Consider the following 21509-nt stretch of genomic DNA (forward strand, 5'->3'; position numbering starts at 1 on the left):
CAGAGCAACACTCAGCTCTACCCACCACCAGTCCCTCCCATCAGGAAACTTGCACAAGCCTCTTAGATAGCTTCATCCACCAGAGGGCAGACAGCAGAAGCAAGAAGAACTACAATCCTGCAGCCTGTGGAACAAAAACCACATTCACTGAAAGATAAACAAGATGAAAAGGCAGGGCTATGTACTAGATGAAGGAACAAGATAAAACCCCAGAAAAACAACTAAGTGAACTGGAGATAGGCAACCTTCCAGAAAAAGAATTCAGAATAATGATAGTGAAGATGATCCAGGACCTCGGAAAAAGAATGGAGGCAAAGATCGAGAAGATGCAAGAAATTTTTAACAAAGACCTAGCAGAATTAAAGGACAAACAAACAGAGATGAACAATACAATAACTGAAATGAAAAATACACTAGAAGGAATCAATAGCAGAATAATTGAAGTTGAAGAACGGATAAGTGACCTGGAAGACAGAATGGTGCAATTCACTGCTGTGGCACAGAATAAAGATAAAAGAATGAAAGGAAATGAAGACCGCCTAAGAGACCTCTGGGACAACATTAAATGCAACAACATTTGCATGATAGGGGTCCCAGAGCGGAAAGAGAGAGAGAAAGGACCAGAGAAAATATTTGAAGAGATTATAGTTAAAAACTTCCCTAACATGGGACAGGAAATAGCCACCCAAGTCCAGGAAGCACAGAGAGTCCCAGGCAGGATAAACACAGGAAAAACATGCTGAGTCACATAGTAATCAAACTGACAAAAATTAAAGACAAATAAAAATTATTGAAAGCAACATGTGAAAAATAACAAATAACATACAAGGGAACTCCCATAAGGTTAACAGCTGATTTCTCAGAAGACACTCTGCAAGCCAGAAGGCAGTGGCATGATATATTTAAAGTGATGAAAGGGAAGGACCTACAACCAAGATTACTCTACCCGGCAAGGATCTTAATCAGATTTGATGGAGAAATCAAAAGCTTTACAGACAAGCAAAAGCTAAGAGAATTCAGCACCATCAAACCAGCTCTACAATAAATGCTAAAGAAACTTCTCTAAGTGGGAAACACAAGAGAAGAAAAGGACCTACAAAAACAAACACAAAATAATTAAGAAAATGGTAATAGGAATATACATATCGATAATTACCTTAAACATGAATGGATCAAATGCTACAACCAAAAGATACAGGCTCACCGAATGGATACAAAAACAAGACCATATATATGCTGTATGAATGGATACAAATGCTACAACCAAAAGATACAGGCTCGCTGAATGGATACAAAAACAAGACCATATATATGCTGTCTATAAGAGACCCACTTCAGAGTTAGGTACACGTGCAGACTGAAAGTGAGGGGATGGAAAAAGATATTCCATGCAAATGGAAATCAAAAGAAAGCTGGAGTAGCAATACTCATATCACATAAAATAGACTTTAAAATAAAGAATGTTACAAGAGACAAGGAAGGACACTACATAATGATCAAGGGATCAATCCAAGAAGAAGATATAGCAATTATAAATATATAAACATCCAACATAGGAGCACCTCAATACATAAGGCAACTGCTAACAGCTATAAAAGAGGAAATAGACAGTAACACAATAATAGTGGGGGACTTTAACATCTCACTTACACCAATGGACAAATCATCCAACAGAAAATTAATAAGGAAACACAAGCTTTAAATGACACAATAGACCAGACAGATTTAATTGATATTTATAGGACATTCCATCCAAAAACAGCAGATTACACTTACTTCTCAAGTGCACATGGAACATTCTCCAGGATAGATGATACCTTGGGTCACAAATCAAGCCTCAGTAATTTAAGAAAATTGAAATCATATCAAGCATCTTTTCTGACCACAATGCTATGAGATTAGAAATCAATTACAGGGGAAAAAAAACATAAAAAACACAAACACATGGAGCTAAACACTGTGTTACTAAATAAGCAAGAGATCACTGAAGAAATCAAAGAGGAAATCAAAAAATACCTAGAAACAGACAACAATGAAAACATGATGATCCAAAATGTGGGGATGCAGCAAAAGCAGTTCTAAGAGGGAAGTTTATAGCAATACAAGCCTACCTCAAGAAACAAGAAAAATCTCAAATAAACAATCTAACCTCACACCTAAAGGAACTAGAGAATGAAGAACAAACAAAACCCAAAGTTAGTAGAAAGAAAGAAATCAAAAAGATCAGAGCAGAAATAAATGAAATAGAAACAAAGAAAACAATAGCAAAGATCAATAAAACTAAAACCTGGTTCTTGGAGAGGATAAACAAAATTGATAAACTATTAGCCAGACTCATCAAGAAAAAGAGGGAGAGGACTCAAATCAATAAAATTAGAAATGAAAAAGGACAAGTTAAAAAAGACACCACAGAAATACAAAGCATACTAAGAGACGACTACAAGCAACTCTATGCCAATAAAATGGACAACAAGGAAGAAATGGACAAATTCTTAGAAAAATATAACCTTCCAAGACTGAACCAGGAAGAAACAGAAAATATGAACAGACCAATCACAAGGAATTAAATTGAAATTGTGATTAAAAATCTTCCAATAAACAAAAGTCCAGGACCAGATGGCTTCACAGGTGAATTCTATCAAACATTTAGAGAAGAGCTAACACCCATCTTTCTCAAACTCTTCCAAAAACTTTCAGAGGAAGGGATACTCCCAAACTCATTCTATGAGGCCACCATCACCCTGATACCAAAACCAGATAAAGATACTACAAGAAAAGAAAATTACAGACCAATATCACTCATGAATATAGATGCAAAAACCCTCAACAAAATACTAGCAAACAAAATCCAACAACACATTAAAGGGATCATACACCATGATCAAGAGGGATTTATCCCTGGGATGCAAGGATTCTTCAATATACATCAATCAATGTGATACACCATATTAACAAATTGAAGAATAAAAACCATATGATCATCTCAATAGATGCAGAAAAAGCTTTTGACAAAATTCAACACCCATCTATGATAAAGACTCTCCAGAAAGTGGGCATAGAGGGAACCTACCTAAACATAACAAAGGCCATATATGACAAACGCACAGCAAACATCACTCTCAATGGTGAAAAACTGAAAGCATTTCCTCTAAGATTAGGAACAAGACACGGATGTCCACTCTCGCCACTGTTACTCAACATAGCTTTGGAAGTCCTATCCATGGCAATCAGAGAAGAAAAAGAAATAAAAGGAATACAGATGGGAAAAGAAGAAGTAAAACTGTCACTGTTTGCAGATGACATGATACTATACATAGAAAATCCTAAAGATGCTACCAGAAAACTACTAGACTTAATCAATGGATTTGGTAAAGTTGCAGGATACAAAATAATGCACAGAGATCTCTGCATTCATATACACTAATGATGAAAAATCTTAAAGAGAAATTAAGGAAACACTCCCATTTACCATTGCAACAAAAGAATAAAATACCTAGGAATAAACCTACCTAAGGAGACAAAAGACCTGTATGCAGAAAACTATAAGACACTGATGAAATAAATTACAAATGATATAAACAGATGGAGAGACATACCATGTTCTTGGATTGGAAGAATCAGTATTGTGAAAATGACGGTACTACCCAAAGCAATCTACAGATTCAATGCAATCCCTATCATATTACCAATGACATTTTTTACAGACCTAGAACAAAAAATCTTAAAATTTGTATGGAGACACAAAAGACCCCGACTAGCCAAAGCAGTCTTGAGGGAAAAAAACAGAGCTGGAGGAATCAGACTCCATGACTTCAGACTATACTACAAAGCTACAGTAACCAAGAGAGTATGGTACTGGCAGAAAAACAGAAATATAGGTCAATGGAACAGGATAAATAGCCCAGAGACAAACACATGCCCCTATGGTCAACTAATCTATGACAAAGGAGGCAAGGATATACAGTGGAGAAAAGACAGTCTCTTCAGTAAATCGTGCTGGGAAAATTGGACAGCTACATGTAAAAGAATGAAATTAGAACACTCCCTAATACCATATGCAAAAATAAGCTGAAAATGGATGAGAGACCTAAATGTAAGACTGGACACTATAAAACTCTTAGAGGAAAACATATGAAGAACACTCTTTGACATAAATCACAGCAAGATCTTTTCTGATACACCTCCTAGAATAATGGAAATAAAAACAAAAATAAAGAAATGGGCCCTAATGAAACATAAAAGCTTTTGCACAGCAAAGGAAACTACAAACAAGACGAAAAAATAACCCTCAGAATGGGAGATAATATTTGCAAGTGAATCAACGGACAAAGGATTAATCTCCAAATATATAAACAGCACATGCAGCTCAATTTAAAAAAAACAAACAACCCAATCCAAAAATGGGCATAAGGCCTAAATAGACATTTCTCCAAAGAAGACATTCAGATGACCAAGAAGCTCATGAAAAGCTGCTCAACATCACTAATTATTAGAGAAATGAAAATCAAAACTACAATAAGGTATCACCTCACACCAGTTAGAATGGACATCATCAGAAAATCTACAAACAACAAATGCTGGAGAGGGTGTGGAGAAAGGGGAACCCTGTTGCACTGTTGGTGGGAATGTAAATTGATACAGTCACTATGGAGAACAGTATGGAGGTTCCTTAAAAAACTAAAAATAGAATTACCATATGACCCAGCAATCCCACTACTGCATATATACCCTGAGAAAACCATAATTCAAAAAGATACATGCACCCCACTGTTCATTACAGCACTATTTACAAGAGCCAGGTCATGGAAGCAAACTAAATGCCCATTGACAGACGAATGGATAAAGAAGATGTGGTACATATATACGATGGAATATTACTCAGCCACAAAAAGGAACGAAACTGGGTCATTTGTAGAGACGTGGATGGATGTAGAGACTGTCATACAGAGTGAAGTAAGTCAGAAAGAGAAAAACAAATATCGTATATTAAAGCATATATGTGGAACCTAGAAAAATGGTACAGATGAACCGGTTTGCAGGTCAGAAATTGAGACACAGATGTAGAGAACAAACGTATGGACACCAAGGGGTGAAAGCAGCGGGGGAGCCAGGGTGGTGGTGGGATAAATTGGGAGATTGGGATTCACATATATACACTAATATGTATAAAATGGATAACAAATAAGAACCTGCTGTATAAAAAAATAAATAAAATTAAATTAAAAAAAGAGAGAGACATTAGGGTTGATGTATTATGTAAAGAGAACCACTGTAAGTTTTAGGCAGGGCAGGAATGCTTATAAAGGTCTGTCTGGCTGAAAGATTGTCCCATGTCATCACTTTCTGGAATGCTGAGGAAAAATACAAGTCTAACCATACAGAGATTGCAATAAGCATAAATTAATTCTCTCAGCTGTGCTTGGCTGTATTATAGAAGTGCAGAATTCTCCTCAATATGCCTGTTTCAACACATTACAAGCATTTAAATAAATATTTTACTCCATCTACACACAGTGACACCATATGCATTATATTATCAATACTCTGTTCCCTTTAAAATTGCTAGAATATCTTAGATCCCCACCTGTCTTCTTCCTGGTGCCAAGGATTTATAGCTGGGGTTCCTCCTTTCTGGAAAGTGTAACGGGTTTACCATATGTGTTGGATCTCTGGGGTAGCAGACACATCAGTCGTCTCCTCAATAGTCATTTCTTCCTTCTTTCTGCTAATTTAAGCCCTCAGGAAGCCCACAGACTTCTGATGGCCACCTCACTAGCTCACCACTTACGTGGCAACCACACTTTAGACTCAAACAGGGCACTAGCTGGGAATAAAAGCGAGCAAGGAACGTGCAGGCTGTTGCACTTAATATGAGGTATTGTGAGAGGCTGTTCACATGTCTGCACTGCCTTTTCAAGGGTAGGATCATATCTGTCCTGTGCATTTGTTATATCCTCAATATCTGGTTCATCACTGTATCCTCAGTCAAAGTACTTGGTTGGCACTTAGTAGTTGCTCAATGAATAGTCAATGAATGAATGAATACAACATAGCCAAAATGCTTATAAGTGGATAATTACCATCTTTGGGGGGAAGCACGCCATGCAACTTGCGGAATCTTAGTTCCCTGACCAGTGATTGAACTCAGGCCACAGCAGTGAAAGCGCCAAGTCCTAACCATTGGACTACCAGGGAATTCCCAATTACCATCTTATTAAGATGCCCACTATGTAGATACATTCCCAAGTTTCTGGGTGAGAGCTAATCCATCATAAAGATAACACCAACCCACCCTATTATTACCCTCCTGGACATGCTCCATCAAGGGAGATGAAAGGAACAATGGTTTCTCAGTTCTGTGCTCAATGCTTCATGTAAATTATAGATATTATAATCCCCATTTTATAGGTAAGGCAATTGAGTCTCAGAGTGACTGATATTCTAAATTCGTAAGCGGCAGAGCTGGAATAAGAACTCCAAATCCAGTATACTCTTTCAACCACACCATAAACCTATACCACAAAGTGGCCATGGTCTGTATTAGTAAAATGTAGGGCAGTTGTCCCCAACCTTTTTGGCACCAGGGACCAGTTTCGTGGAAGACAATATTTCCACGGACGGGGTGGGGTCTGGTTTAGGTGGTAATGTGAGCAATGGGGAGCGGCAGATGTAACTTCCCTCACTCGCCCACCACTCACCTCCTGCTGTGCAGCCCAGTTCCTAACAGGCCATGGACCAGTACCAATCCATGGCCCAGGGGTTGGGAACCCCTGATCTAGGGGGTAGTATATTTTTCCTATTCCCTCACTTTTAGCCTGTGTGTGTCTTTAGATGTGAAGTGAGTCTCTTGTAGGCAGCATATATTTGGGTCTGGTTTTGTATCCATTCAGCCAGTCTACATCTTTTGATTGTAGCATTTGGTCCATTTACATTTAAAGTAATTATTGATAGATATCTATGTATTGCCATATTCTTAATTGCTTTTGGGTTGTTTTTGTAATCATTTTTGTTCCTTTTTTCTTCTTTGGCTCTCTTCCCCCATTTTAGATAGTGTCCTGGTCTGCCTCTGTTACTTATTCATATTATGATTCATTTATTTCCCCTTTTCTATTCCTATTTGGCAATAAATTACTCTGTCCTAAATTTGCCTCACATGGGGCTTTGTGTCAAGCAGTGTTTCTCAAACTTTAATGTGTGTATAAACTGCCTGCAAATCTAGTAAAAATGCAGATTCTGCCTCAGCATACCTGGGATGGAGCCTGAGAGTCTGCATTTCTGACAAGCTCCCAGGTGGTGCCAATGCTTCTGGTCCTTGGATCACACTTTGTGTGGCAAGGGTGTAGATTATTGTTATATTCATAGGGAAATGGAAATAATTTTGGATGAAGAGCACTATGACCAAATAATGCTGATTCTTGTTGTATAAAGGCTGGATCAGTTAAAGCAGGTCAAATGGCAGTAACAAACAAACTGCAAAGTGGACATTGCCTGTCCGGAGTCTGCACAGGTGGTCAAATTATAGTATGATCTTTTATAGTTATGTATATGTTTTTATGTAGGATATTTACAACCTTTCCTAGTTGGTTTTTATAACTTAACTTTTTAAAATGTAGTCCTTACAACTGTTCTATAAGATAGGAAAGGTATTAGCGTCCCTGGCACATGGAGTGCCCAATAAATGTTGGGTATTTTCATCCCCATTTTATAGATAAAGACGGAGCCTCAGAGAGGTTAACTGTTGGTCAAGCAGATGTCCAAACCTACATCTTCTGACTCCAGCTGCAAAGCTCTTCCCCAGCCCACCTAATCCTCCTCAACTGCTGTGTACATGTCTGGGTTGTAAACAATTTCCTTTTTTCCCACTTTTCATTCAGACTTCCCTGTCTTTTTTTTTAAGTATGTAACTCATGGTTTACACCCTCATGGCTTAATAAATATTAGTAATATTAATAAAAATCATATTAGCTGAAAAAGATTTAAAAGATGGAACAAAATTAATTTCCCTATTCTTTCCTCTCAATTCTCACTCTCCTTAAATAAATGGCCCAATTCCTCCCACCTCCGGATCTACCCACACACATTTTTTAAAAAATATTTATAGATTTTAAAAGCCTTTCCCAGCCCATCTTTCATCTCCTGCTGAGCACTCTTAATCTCACTTCTGTTACTGGCTGTAAATTATTCTGAGATACTATCACTTGTTAAGCTCTTGTGGTGTTTATGCCAGAGAGAGAGAAAGGCTAGTTGGCAGATGGTCAGATGGAAGTTTGATTACTTCTCTTCTTGCAGTGATTCCCTTTCTTCTGGACTTTATACATGAGAATTATTGAGGGCCCCCCCTACCCCAACTTTAATGCCAATCTCCCATATTGAATGTGGATAAAGATGAAAGGAACTCAGAAAACAGTGGAACTGGCCGGTGGGCGCCAGGCCCGGGCTCGGGCGCCAGGACGCCGAGGCAGAGAGGCACGCTCCGGCAAGCCGGGCAGCCGGCGCCATGACGCTGTTCCACTTCGGTAACTGCTTTGCCGTGGCCTACTTCCCCTACTTCATCACCTACAAGTGCAGCGGCCTGTCCGAGTACAACGCCTTCTGGAAGTGCGTCCAGGCCGGGGTCACCTACCTCTTCGTGCAGCTGTGCAAGATGCTGTTCCTGGCCACTTTCTTTCCCACCTGGGAAGGCGGCATCTATGACTTCATTGGGGAGTTCATGAAGGCCAGCGTGGATGTGGCAGACCTGATAGGCCTAAACCTTGTCATGTCCCGGAATGCCGGCAAGGGGGAATACAAGATCATGGTTGCTGCCCTGGGTTGGGCCACCGTCGAGCTCATTATGTCCCGCTGCATCCCTCTCTGGGTTGGAGCTCGGGGCATTGAGTTTGACTGGAAATACATCCAGATGAGCATTGACTCCAACATCAGTCTGGTCCATTACATCGTCGCATCTGCCCAGGTGTGGATGATAACACGCTACGACCTGTACCACACTTTCCGGCCAGCAGTCCTCCTACTGATGTTCCTTAGCATCTACAAGGCCCTTGTCATGGAGACCTTCGTCCATCTGTGTTCCCTGGGCAGCTGGACGGCACTTCTGGACCGAGCGGTGGTGACGGAGCTGCTGGCCCTCAGCACCCTGGCCCTGTATGTCGCTGTTGTCAACGTGCAATCCTAGGCTTGGTGGCCCAGACTTTCACGTACCTTTTCCCTGTCTCCAGGTTTCAGTGAAGTAAACAGTATTTGGAAAAAAAAGAAAAAAAGAAAACAGTGAAACTGTTACCATCAGAGAAACATCTTAAACTGCTCCAATCCTGAACGGCTTCCATTGCTTTTTAAGGGGCAGCACTGCATAGCGACCAGTCACAATAATGTTGTTACTGCCTAGGGGAAACTCTTCCTCTTGATCATTGCTTATTAATGTTCATTCCTAGTGGGGTAACAACACTAGAAGCTAAACCTATATACCTATCCCTAAGCCAATAAAATACAAAAGGACCTAATTAAAAATTAAACCCTGACTATATTCAATATCTTGTAATAACCTAGGAAACAAAAACAGGAATGTGAAAAGATATCTGCACCCATGTTCATTCCAACATTACTTACAACAGCAAAGATATGGAAACAACCTAAGTTGGATAATGCGACTGTAATAAATATATATATATATATATATAGGAAAAAATTAAACCCCAAACACTAATAAACACATTTCAAAGGTTTTTTTGTTTGGTTTGGTTTGGTTTTGGTTTTGCCTCCTGCAGTCTGAGATGAATGTATTGAAATAAAAGCCACAAAAGATAACACTTATGGCATGCTTTGTGCTAAGCATTGTCTTAGGAGTTTTAAACCTCATAACCTTTTGAGTACTTTTACTACATCCCTTTTAAAGATGAGAAAACTGACTTCTCAGGAGGTTGAGGAACTAACTCAAGGTCACAGAGTTGCTAAGCCAGAAATTTAAGCCCAGGCAGTTGGACTGTAGGTCCAATATCTTAACTTTGATTCTATGCTATTTCCCAAGATGCCCAGATGTCGTTTGCCTGTGAGAATTTAAATGTAAACCTACAGCCTCTTTCAATTTTCAAAAATAAGAGAAACTCCCATTCAAAGCAGCTTAAGTAAAAGGTCAGGGAGAACTTAATGGCTCCTACCAGTAAGCTTTAGAAAGAGCTCACATCAGGGATGGCTGGATCCAGGCACTTGACAACTGTCAGGATTCTCTCTCTGTGTTCCTGGCTGAGTGTCAAACTTATTCTTTCAGACCAGCTTGTGGGTGACCACATGGTGGGAAATCTTTTTGGGGAATCTCCAGCTTCATATCATAACATGAGCTTAGAGAGTTAAATATTCATCCTGCTGACTCCAGTAAGAAAATTCCTGTGAAAGACTCTGATTGACCCAATTTAGATTATGTTCCTATCCTTGGGTCAATCTCAATGGCAAGGGAGATAGAGAACTGTGATTTGCCCAGTCTGGGTCACATGCCTACCCCTGTGGCCTGGAGGGCTGGGTCTGTATGAGAACAGGAGAGGAAAGTTTCCTATATATGAAATAGCTGCTAATGTATCTAACATGGTTTCGGAGTTTGTAAGTGCTCTTTTTTTTTTTTTTCTTTTTTGCTGTACACGGGCCCCTCACTGTTGTGGCCTCTCCCGTTGCGGAGCACAGGCTCCGGACGCGCAGGCTCAGCGGCCATGGCTCACGGGCCCAGCCGCTCCGCGGCATGTGGGATCTTCCCGGACCGGGGCACGAACCCGTGTCCCCTGCATCGGCAGGTGGACTCTTAACCACTGCGCCACCAGGGAAACCCTATAAGTGCTCTCTTTGATTCATGCCTTTGAGTCTCACAACCAGCCTGTGAAGAGGGCTGGTCAAGTATTACTAAGGAAACGGTGGTGAATTAAAGATGGCCGCAGATTTTTTTGTCACTTCATTGAGAGATGGCTTTTGTTTCCCCTTCACTTGAATTTGGGCTGGCCCTATGAAATTTAATCAGTACACTGTGGCAGAACTTACTATAACTATTTCTCAGCCTTGCCTTTAAAAGGACTCGCAGTTTTCACTTTCTTGCCCTGGAAATACTTATTCTTCGGACACCCTCTTGAAACTCAGCTAGTAAGAAGTCCAATCCACATGGAAGGGGCTCATGAAGGCACTTCAGTCAACAGTTGCAGCTAAGCTTTCAAATGACAATCAGGATCAACTGCTAGTCATAATGAGTGAGCCATTCTGGACCTTCTGGGTTGGCTTGGTTGGCAACAGTAGAGAATCAAACTAGAAACTAAGGCTCATTGGCTTAGTGTCCTACAGCTGGAAAGTCTCAGAGTTATGATGCTAAACCAAACACTGTCGGGAGCCACATAGGAAGTGCCTTTGAGTTACAGCACAGACGAGACCCGTAGTGTCAAGCAAAGTTGATGCTATCGGGTACAAATATGGAGAGGCAAAGTTCTCCTCTGCAAAGCTGATGCTGTCAGACACATATATGGAAAAGCAAAGCTTCCTGAACATAGGGTTTTTTACACTCCCCCTACCCTGTTGAGGCCTCCTGGTGGCTGGTGCCTTGCAATCGGTCTCTCTTGCCCAGTGTTGTAAGCTGGGCCCTCCCTGGAGGAGAAACCTGGGTTCCCGAAGTCATGTGACCAGAGCCGGGGCCCCGCCAGTTGGCGAGGGAATCCCAGGGCAGGTGCTGGGCGTGGAGGCCACGGGGGCATAGGCTACCAAGGTGACAGAGAACTGACCTTCTCTGGGGGCACTGCACCTCGCACACCTCACATCTCCCTGCTTGGCCCCGGAGGATGGCTGGTTAGCCAGAGACGGGTAAGATTCCTCAGGGAAGGAACAACCTAAGACAGGCACAGTCGCAGAGGGGCCATCAGGAGAGAACTTGGGGGCCAACAGAGGTGGGGCATAGACCCTCACCCCCCAACTTTGCAGGAGCCTGAACCCTGTCCCCATGGCTGCTTCGCTTCCCACGCCCAGCTCAGATGGGAACCCAGGTAGCAGACAAGAGACCTGGCCAATGGCAACTGCTCTCCCGCCGCAGCAGGGCTTTGTTTCCCATTTCCTCCGTGGACCACAGCTTTCCTCTGTGTGGTAGCAAGGCTTTGCTCTGTGTGGTTCCCCTTGTCTTCCCCTGCCTTTGCCTAAAGTGATTTTGTAGGATTGCTATTGGGGTTGGGAAATATTCCCAGTTCCGATGGAGGGTTTGAGGAAAGATCCCAACTGAGGGAAAAGCCAAGAAAGATTGTAATCACTCCGGCTCCCTTGATGACTACACCTGAGATCCCCACTCCCAGGCCAGGGCATTGGGCTCGGGGAAGTACGACAGGAATGTTTTTGTGGCAAGAACCTACTTTACAAAGTAAATTGGATGAGTTATGGCCTCCCTGGGGAGTTAAAGATATACTAGGAAATTCTTGGGTTTGGTGGCGGGGAAGGTTTTTATTACAATGGGTATATGCGAAATTAGATAGGGTAAGCTTTAAGGCAAATATATATAAGCTTTACTGCTCTTTTTATAAGAATAGATATAAGGGACGAATTATATTTTGTAAATATTTTGCAAAGGACCTTGGTGACAGATTTAAGGTACAATGCCCTCCACAAAGACCCCCTAGGGTTAGTACGTTTATAGCACCTTGTTTTGATGTTAAAGGTAAAATGTTACGGCCTGAAGGCATTTACAGATTGTAAAAGAGTAATGTGTTTGAGTTTGTGTTTTGTGTAACCAGCTAACTAAACAGAACTTACAGGTATAAGAACATTTACTTCTGGGAAGAATAATGGAACCGCAGATAAAGTTCCTGACCTAGATGTGACCAAGATGTACCTAACCACAGGGGATGAAAGAGACTATAGAGATCAGAAGACTACTTGACCATAAAAACCTGTTTAACCTGTTGATGTAATCTGCTGACGAAAACGACCTTTGTTTTATGGCTTTGTACCTTTGTTTTTGATCTTTGTTTTATGGCTTGTAAGGGGTTTTTGGCTAGGGAACTAGATTGTTAAGATTGAAAGTGAGATTGCCTCACAGTATAAAAGCTTCGGAATTATGAAAATAAATTTGGCAGATCCTTGCATCCTCTGAGGTGTCTTGTGTTCTGTCCACGCCGACTCCGTCTCCCCTTTCGGTGAAACCTGTTCAGCTGGGGCTGGTCCCCGGCAAAACACTCTGACTCTAGGCCCACTGGGCTTTCTTTGATTCCTCAGTGCCTCCTATTAAAACCATAACAAGTCGTAATTCAAAACCTTCAATTGTAAGATTTCTGCCCAGGATGGAGGTAGAGGAAGTGATGCATATAATTCATTCATTTATTCATTCATTTAACCAACATTTGAGAAGCTCTATGTGGCAGGCAACTGAACAAAATGCACTCCTGGTTCTTGAAGAATTCAGAGTCTAATCAACAGAGTGCCTAATAAACAGGTCATTTCAATAAGAATTGATAAGTGCCATGATGGGGAATGTGCAGGGTGCTCCTGGAAAACATGGTGGGCACTAAAACTAGCCCAAGGCATGAAATAATGGGCACACCTTTTGTTGGGTGTGGGAGAGTATCTATGAATCTGTGTTGAGGATGTTGAAGAGGTATGTTTAGAATAAATACAGCTATTCATTAAGATAAATGTGACAGGAAACGGATAGGGAAGCAGGGAGGAAGAACCCCAGTATTTGGGATAAATACATGAACTCTAGTCTTGGTTGTACCCTTCCCTTACATGTGCTTTTGGCCAGGTCACTGAATTTCTCTGTAACTCAGCTTCCTTGTCTGTAAAACCAAGTTGGATCACACTATTTCTTCTTCATCTTCTTCCTCTTTTTTTTAACATAATGGTTTCTCTTCTTTCTTGATATTTTAAAAATTTTATTTATTTGGTTGCACTGGATCTTAGTTGTGGCAGGGAGGCTCCTTAGTTGCAGCACATGGAGTCCTTAGTTGTGGCATACGAACTCTTAGTTGCAACATGCTTGTGGGATCTAGTTCCCTGACCAGGGGTCGAACCTGGGCCCCCTACATTGGGAGAGCAGAGTCTTATCCACTGTGCCACAACGGAAGTCCCCACACTATTTCTTCTTTGTGTACTTGACAGTTCCTTTCTCCAATTCCTTTAAGTCTTGGTGTTCCTCAGAGTTTGGTCCTTAGTTCATTGCTCTTCTCATTCTGCAAATTCTCCCTAAATGATCTCATCCACTTTTATAGCTTTGGTTATAACTCATATGGAAATGAAACCTGAGTCTATACGCTAACCCAGTTCTGTGGGCTGTCTACCATTGTATTCCTCTTCTTGCTGCACGTCATTCCACAGGCACATGAAGCCCAACATGTCCAGAGCTGAGCTCATCACCTTGCCCACTAAACTGACTCCCACTTCTGACTCCTCCCTTTGTTACTGGTGGCACCATAATAGTGCTCCTCAAGCCAATGACCGTGAAGTTAATTTCACTCTCCCTTTTCCTTTAAACTCACAAGCAATTGTTTGTCAAGTACTGCTTATTTTGCCACCTAAATATTTCTGGAATTCATTCTTTTTTCAAGATATCCCAGAAACGGCTCAAATTTAAAATGTTCAAAACTTAACTCATTTTCCCTTCCCAAACCTGATCCTCTTCCTGTGTGTTCTAGGAGAATGTTATCCCCATCCACTCAGTTGCTAAATATGGAACTTGGGCATCACCATTGATTTCTCCCTCTTTTTTGCCTTCCATAACCAGATAACCATCAACTCCTGATGTCTGACCTCCTATTTGCCTCTTAAATCTATCCACTTATCCATTCTTATTGTGATCATCTTTCACTTCCTGCAGCAGAATCCTAATTGGCTTCCCTGCCTTGGCTTCAGTCTTAACTTCCTCTGACTTCTTCTCCACAATGAAGCCAGATCTGATCATATCAGCAACTTCCCTCTCCCCCACTCCCCATTTTCCAATTCTTTGATTCCTGGCATGTTTCACCCTCTAGACTACAAAATCTAGGATGGGGTCATAATCCATTCACCCTTGTCTCCCCTGCACCTAGCACACTGTACTTGGCACAGAATAGGTGCTCAATAAATATGAACCCGCGCTCATCCCCCTTTCTGACTCTCCGTTATTTACAGCAGATAAATCCTTGACATGTTCTAGGTGTGGCAGACCTCTGGAGGCACAGAGTATCATGATACGGTTCACTGTTGCACGAGTTGAAAGCTATCAGAAAATAACTGCAAAATCAACGTATCTACTAAACAAAAACAGACTCACAGACATAGAGAACAGACTAGTGGTTGGGGGGGGCAGGGTAGGGGAGGGAATGAATGGAAATCTGGGATTAGCAGAGACAAACTATTATATATAGGATGGATAAACAACAGGTCCTACTGTATAGCACAGGGAACTATATTCAATATCCTGTGACAAAGCATAAACGGAAAAGAATACGACAAAGAATATATGTGAATAACTGAGTCACTTTGCTGTACAGAAGAAATTAACACATTGTAAATCAACCATAGTTCAATAAAATTTAAAAAAATAAATAACTGCACCGTAATAGTACCACATGAATTGCACAGCCAGTACACAAAAGGACGCATATCCCAAGGAATCTTCATGATGGCACTAAAGACTAACGTCACCCTCATGGCTCTGGGTAAACGTGTTCCCCTTTCCGGACCTCTGTTCGCGATCTGCAAAATAAGCACGTTGTGAGAGGTGAGGTAAAACCCGTGAGCCGCCCCCGGTGTGAGAAATTACCGGGCCGATGGAAGGCCTGCGCGTGCGCGTGCGCAGGGAGCGGGCTTTCCGTCGCGGCAGTCCCGGCGGCCCCCGGAGGAGGCGGGACGAGGCGGGTTCCCGCGGTTCCGCCGCGCCATTGGCGGGCGGTTTGAATGACGGAAGTGACGGGAGCTCGGCGATGGCCGCCACGCAGGCGCACAAACGGCTGCTGGAAGGCTGGTGTGTGGCGGCCGCGGAGACCTTCTCTGTCTGAGCCGCGGTTCCTGAGTCCGGGGTCCCGTTTCCCGGGTGAGTGACGGCCGCGCCGGCTCCCCCGCGGCCGCGGGCGTGCACGACTCCCCGAGGCCGGGAACCGGGAGTGTGCTTCGGGTGAAGGGGGTGCCGCGCACGCAGCACGGCCCGCGGTTCTCCGGCCTCGGCGGGCCGCGGGCCCCGGCTGGGGTCGGGCTGGGGTCGGGCAGGCGGCCGGGAGGAGCGCCGGTGCAGCGGGCACGCGCGTCCCGACCCAGACCCGCCTGCTTCGTGCGAGAGGTCACTCCGGGGCCTTTGGCGCGGGTGGCTTTGCGCGTCCTCCCGGGATCGGGTCTCGCGGGGTCCCTGAGCTTCCAAGTCAGGGCGGCCGGGAGGGCCTTCGCGGTCGCTACTGTGAACGCTTCTGGCAGCGTCCTGCCCACCCTACTCCCCGGTCACCTGCGGAGTGGCCTCAATCCTGGTAGCCGTTTAAGAGCACTGCCTGGAATTGTTTCATGCGGAGAGCGTACTCTTTCTCGGTGTCTTTCACCTTTAATTTCTTAGATATTAAGTCCTGCCACAAACCCGAGCTTTTACAACAGTGGGGAATTTTGAATCTTTAATATTTAGAAAATATTTGGCAGTTTATATTCGTTAAGTCACATAATCATCAGAACAACCTGTTGGACACGATATTGTGATTCCCCTTATATAGTTTAAGGAAACGAGACCAAAGTGACTTAAGGGTCTTTCTTCTTTAAAGTGGTAGTGTTGGGCCTTGAACCCAGATCTTCTAAGTCTGGTATATGTGATTACGATGTGCCAGCTGCCATTTAATCCTCAGGACAAAGTCTTGCAAGATAAGTAGCATCACCTTTATTATTTGTCAGTTAGAATACATACAATTTGAAAATCCATATTGATATGAATAAATACTAAAGTGAGAGAATGGGGGAAACTCTTACAGTAGGATTCCAGTTGGTAAGTGTAGAAGGAATAATGGAAATAGAGAATACCTTTTGACGAATGCCTTAGTAATTGTTTCAGGCTGTCATCAATGGATACTAAACTCAGTTGGTAGAAGTATGGTGAGGAACATGAAATTTATATAGCCTCAACTATCTCCACCAAATACTTAAAAAGGAAAAGTAGTATCTACAGTGGATAAATCTGTTAGACACCTCCTTCATCAAGTGATCAAAATTTGCATCATGTTAACATCACTTACCTCCTGGTGTGATGCACTGAGAAGGGTGCCTAGTGACTTCTGCAGTGGTCTTGGCAAAAATGCATAACCTTAGTCCAAACACAAGAAGGGATTAAACACATCCACATTGAGGGACAGTCTGCAAAATAACTGGCATCTTTTAAAAATGTCAAGATCTTGAGGGGGGAAAAAAAAACAGACTGAGGAAGGTCTCAGATTAGAGGAGTTGAAGGAGGCAAAACAACCTTGGCAGCCATTAGAACGTAATTCATAGACCCTCAGCCCCGGTGTTCTGAAGTCTGTTTGCATGGATGCCTTCTATGGACTGCTCCTAGTTAATGACTGAGCCTGGTGTGGATGTGAAGGCAGGCCCGTTCCTAAGACAAAAGGGATTCTGGCTTAAGGACTCCCCAGAAGTCTTGCTGAACCTTCCTTAGACTGCATGGCAGTCTAAGAGGCATCTATCCAACTTTCCCTTCCTCTATGGACTGCTCCTAGTTAATGACTGAGCCTGGTGTGGATGTGAAGGCAGGCCCGTTCCTAAGACAAAAGGGATTCTGGCTTAAGGACTCCCCAGAAGTCTTGCTGAACCTTCCTTAGACTGCATGGCAGTCTAAGAGGCATCTGTACAACTTTCCCTTCCTCCTTCACTCAGTGTCTGACTTTCATGGAAGTCTGAAATGCTCCCATCTTTTACCAGCTCCCTCCCCATTTGCCGTCACACAGAATTTCCCCTAATAAAATCTTTGTGGGTTTCATCCTATCTTGGCATCTTGCAGGACCCAGAGTAACACAACAGTCAAAGGATATGTTTCCCTTGGCTTGGGTCCTGGTCCAGAAAATGGACCTTAGTGGGATAATTGACGAAATTTGAATACTGTCTGTAGATTAGTTAAAAGTATTGTACTAGTGTTAATTTCCTGGTTTTGGTCATTGTACTACGGTTGACATTTAGAGAAGCTGGGAATTCTAAGTCAGATTATTTCCAAATAAGTTCAAAAATTAAGAAAATATACAAAAGAAAACAGTTATTCTATCACATGTTAGGAGGTAAAAATAACAAGTGTATTATGTTTTCCTGTAATCCTCTAGGAAATGAAATGGATGGATACTCAAAACACTGAAAAGTTAAGTTTTTTTTTTTTTCGTTGAGGTTTAACTTAGAATTAAATACACAAACCTAAGTGTACTGTTTGAGGAATCCTTACATATGTATACACCTGTTACACTTGTGTAAAATCATCATACGGATTAAAATATGGAATATTTCTAGTACTCCAGCAGGCTCCTTTGTGCCCCCTCCTTCTCAGTAGTCTCAGAAAGATGACTGACCCCTATTTTAACCTATTTCATCATGGATTGGTCTTCCTTGTTTTTGAATTTCATGTAAATGGAATTTTATAATATGTCTCTTTTTTGCTTTTTTCTCCTTTGGTACTATGTCTGTGGGACTTATCAGAAATTAGTTTTAATAGTTTGAATATGAGTGATTTTTCAGAGACCTTCAGACAAATGAATAAAGATGCATTGTGAAGACAATTTAATCTTGCTCAATTTTTTTCTTCTTTGTTTAGTTCTTACCTGTTTTTCAGTCCCCACTCGCAAAATATACTGGCTTAAACAGAATTTTCCTCACTCTGTATTTTAGCATTTCAGAAAGTTAGGAGCCATATGGAGTAAGAAAACGGGATTCTTCCCTTGGTTCTGCCAGTAGATATTGTCACTTGGGTCAAGTCCTTTAACTTAAGAGGCCTTTGTTTCTTCTTGTCTAAAATAAAGAGAACAATTGGCACTTTTCCAAAGCCTTGTGAGTACATTACCAAAGCCTTGTGAGTATCAGCTGAGTGGGATGCACTGGAAAAGATTACTCCTTTTTTGGCATCAGATTGTAACAGTGACCACATATATGTATGTAGCACTTTACATGAATTAACTCATTGAATGAGTCATTCATTCATTCAGTCAACACACTGAAGGACCTGCTTACATGCAAGGCACTGTTTTTAGGCTATGCACATAAAACCATGAATAAGATCATTCCTGCCCTCATTGAGCTTACATTTTGGTGGAGAATTCATTGAGAAAGTATTAGTTGCTATTAGATAACCCCAGCTTCTTCTGGCTGCTGTTTTTACACCTGAGTGAAAGCAGTATCTATCCATAGCGTGTGAAATAATGCCTGGTAGTTGTTATTCGTTGTTATTATTTTAATTTGAATACTAAAACTAAAAAAAAACTAGAGCCTCGGTCCTTTAATTGTTAGGAATCTAACTAGAAAGGGCAAGCTGTAATTGATGAAAAACGAGAGGAAGGTGATACCAAGACAGCATAAGGTTAGTCCCCATATGAATGTGAAGGTAATATTCATTACAGGTGGGCAAGTCAGGAATGAGTGGTAGGTGGGTGGAACAAGAATCACTGGAGGGCAGCTTCAAGGAGAAGTGGTGCTTAAGCTTCGGAAAGGGAATTCCCTGGTGGTCCAGTGGTTAGGACTCTGCACTTCCATTGCAGGGGGGCCCAGGTTCGATCCCTGGTCGGGGAACTAAGATCCCACATGCTGCGGTGCAACAAGCCCACGTGCTGCAATTACTGAGCCTGCGCGCCACAACTACAGAGCCCTTGCACGACACCTGCTGAGCCCTCACTCTCTGGAGCCTGTGCACTACAACTAGAGATAAGCCCGCACGGCACAACAAAGAGCCCTCACACTGCAACGAAATATCCCATGTGCTGCAACTAAGACCTGATGCAGCCAACAAACAAATTGCTATTTGTAAATAAGTTGGACTTAGTTTACCCAAACTATTTTATTTGCAAGTACACAGCCCTTTAAATGGTAAAAAATATTAATATGAATTTTAAAAATTATTCTAATCTTTGCTGCCCTACTTTAATAGATATATATTTTTTAAAAATCAGAACCTTCATATTTAAAGTACTACATGAAAATGAAGAGAAAGGTGGTGAATGCCACCGGCAAGCTGAGATTGAGTCCTAATGAGGAAGCCTTCATTTTAAAGGAAGATTATGAAAGAAGACGAAAACTAAGATTGCTACAGGTAAGATTTATTTGGAACATAGTGTCAAATTCTTTGTCTTCCCCAAATTATCAGTATTTTTTACATTAGAGTGTTTTAAATAAAATGTAGCATTTAACAGTCTTTTCTGGCTGTACAAGAGCCCTGGTTCTTGCGTACTAACTAGTTTTGGAACATTTGAAAAGTATGATGAAACAGTAAATATACTGAAGAAGAGTTTGAGGATAAGGACTGACTCAGTAATTATTAGGAAATAGTTCATTTTTTGAGATTATTAAATATTTAGCAATAATTTTCTTTTCTTTTTTCTTTATATATATGTATATGTGTGTGTGTGTGTGTGTATATATAAAACGTATATATGCAATACTTATTTCCCAAGATCTTCCCCCAATAAATTTGCAGAATACATCATCTGACATAAAGGCAAAAAAAAAAACCCAAAAAACAAAAAAAAACCAAACAAAAAAACCTATGAATCAATACAAAAACATAGGCCAACATCCCAACCCCATTGCTGAAAATAGTGATTTTAAAAATCATATGTAACTGATGAAGATTCGAGCAAGAATATTTGAATGACTTTGAAGAAGATTTACTTCTTCAAAGATAATTAGCTACTGAAATAAATTTATTCAGAAGTTGTCTATTCTTCGTCTCTAGGAGTCTTTTTAGAGTTATGTAGTTAAGTCTTTGTGAAACATTTTAGGTGCCGTTCTGTCTAGAATTGGGGATGATGTATTACAGATACGGAATTCTCATCTAGATCTTTCTGTACTTGTCTGGGCTATAAATTTTATTGAATCATGCTTACCAATTTAGCCTCTTGTATGGTATTAGAATGATAATGGCAGTCCGATTAGATCTCTGGGGAGGGAACATAATTGCTAATCATGGAACTTTAGAAGTAGTCTTGAGATTTTAATTTTTCCTCCATCGCTTGGATTTTCTGCTTTAAATAGGCCTTATCTAATATAATATGAATATTCAGGAGAATTGATGTAGCTAATACCTAAAGAGAATTCATTTAAGTTCCTGTTTCCAAATAGCTTTTCAAAAAAGTTGCAGGAAGCCTCTTTTCATAAAATGTGTTAAATACTCATCCTTCAGGTTCGAGAACAAGAAAGAGATATTGCTTTACAAATAAGAGAAGATATAAAACAGAGGAGAAATCAGCAACTCACTCGTTTGGCAGAAGAACTAAGGACAGAATGGGAGGAATCACAAACTCAGAAAATAAAGAACTTGGAAAAACTGTATTTGGCAAGTTTAAGAAATATGGGAGAGGGGCATCAACAAGCCAAAGAAAATG

General features: G+C 41.4%; 2 protein-coding genes and 1 non-coding gene across 17 annotated transcripts in view; all 3 read left to right on the forward strand.

Moving 5' to 3' along the window:
* Positions 1-8401: 8401 nt before the first annotated feature.
* On the forward strand, positions 8402-9262 carry LOC101289078 (transmembrane protein 147-like). Its single transcript, XM_033431928.2, has one exon. The coding sequence runs from the start codon at positions 8498-8500 to the stop codon at positions 9170-9172; it is 675 nt and encodes a 224-aa protein (XP_033287819.1). The 5' UTR covers positions 8402-8497; the 3' UTR covers positions 9173-9262.
* A 6607-nt stretch (positions 9263-15869) lies between these two features.
* CEP295 (centrosomal protein 295) overlaps positions 15870-21509 on the forward strand; it is a 48468-nt gene continuing 42828 nt past the window's right edge. For 12 of the 15 annotated variants that reach the window (XR_007478849.1, XM_033431931.2, XM_049713634.1 and 9 more), the window contains exons 1-3: positions 15870-16009; positions 20079-20218; positions 21308-21508. Coding sequence is in view for 14 of the 15 variants with exons in the window: in XM_033431931.2 (XP_033287822.2) it covers positions 15874-16009; positions 20079-20218; positions 21308-21508 (477 nt within the window). In the remaining variant the exon portion in view is untranslated. Of the gene's footprint in view, positions 16010-18251; positions 19996-20076; positions 20219-21307; position 21509 lie in introns of those variants that run through there. The other 3 variants (XM_033431930.2, XM_049713635.1, XM_049713640.1) reach the window with 3 other exon arrangements.
* On the forward strand, positions 19628-19701 carry TRNAG-UCC (transfer RNA glycine (anticodon UCC)). Its single transcript has one exon. It is a non-coding gene; the product is annotated as a tRNA-Gly (tRNA).

Source organism: Orcinus orca, chromosome 8, assembly GCF_937001465.1.
Source record: "Orcinus orca chromosome 8, mOrcOrc1.1, whole genome shotgun sequence".
Classification (NCBI taxonomy): domain Eukaryota; kingdom Metazoa; phylum Chordata; class Mammalia; order Artiodactyla; family Delphinidae; genus Orcinus; species Orcinus orca.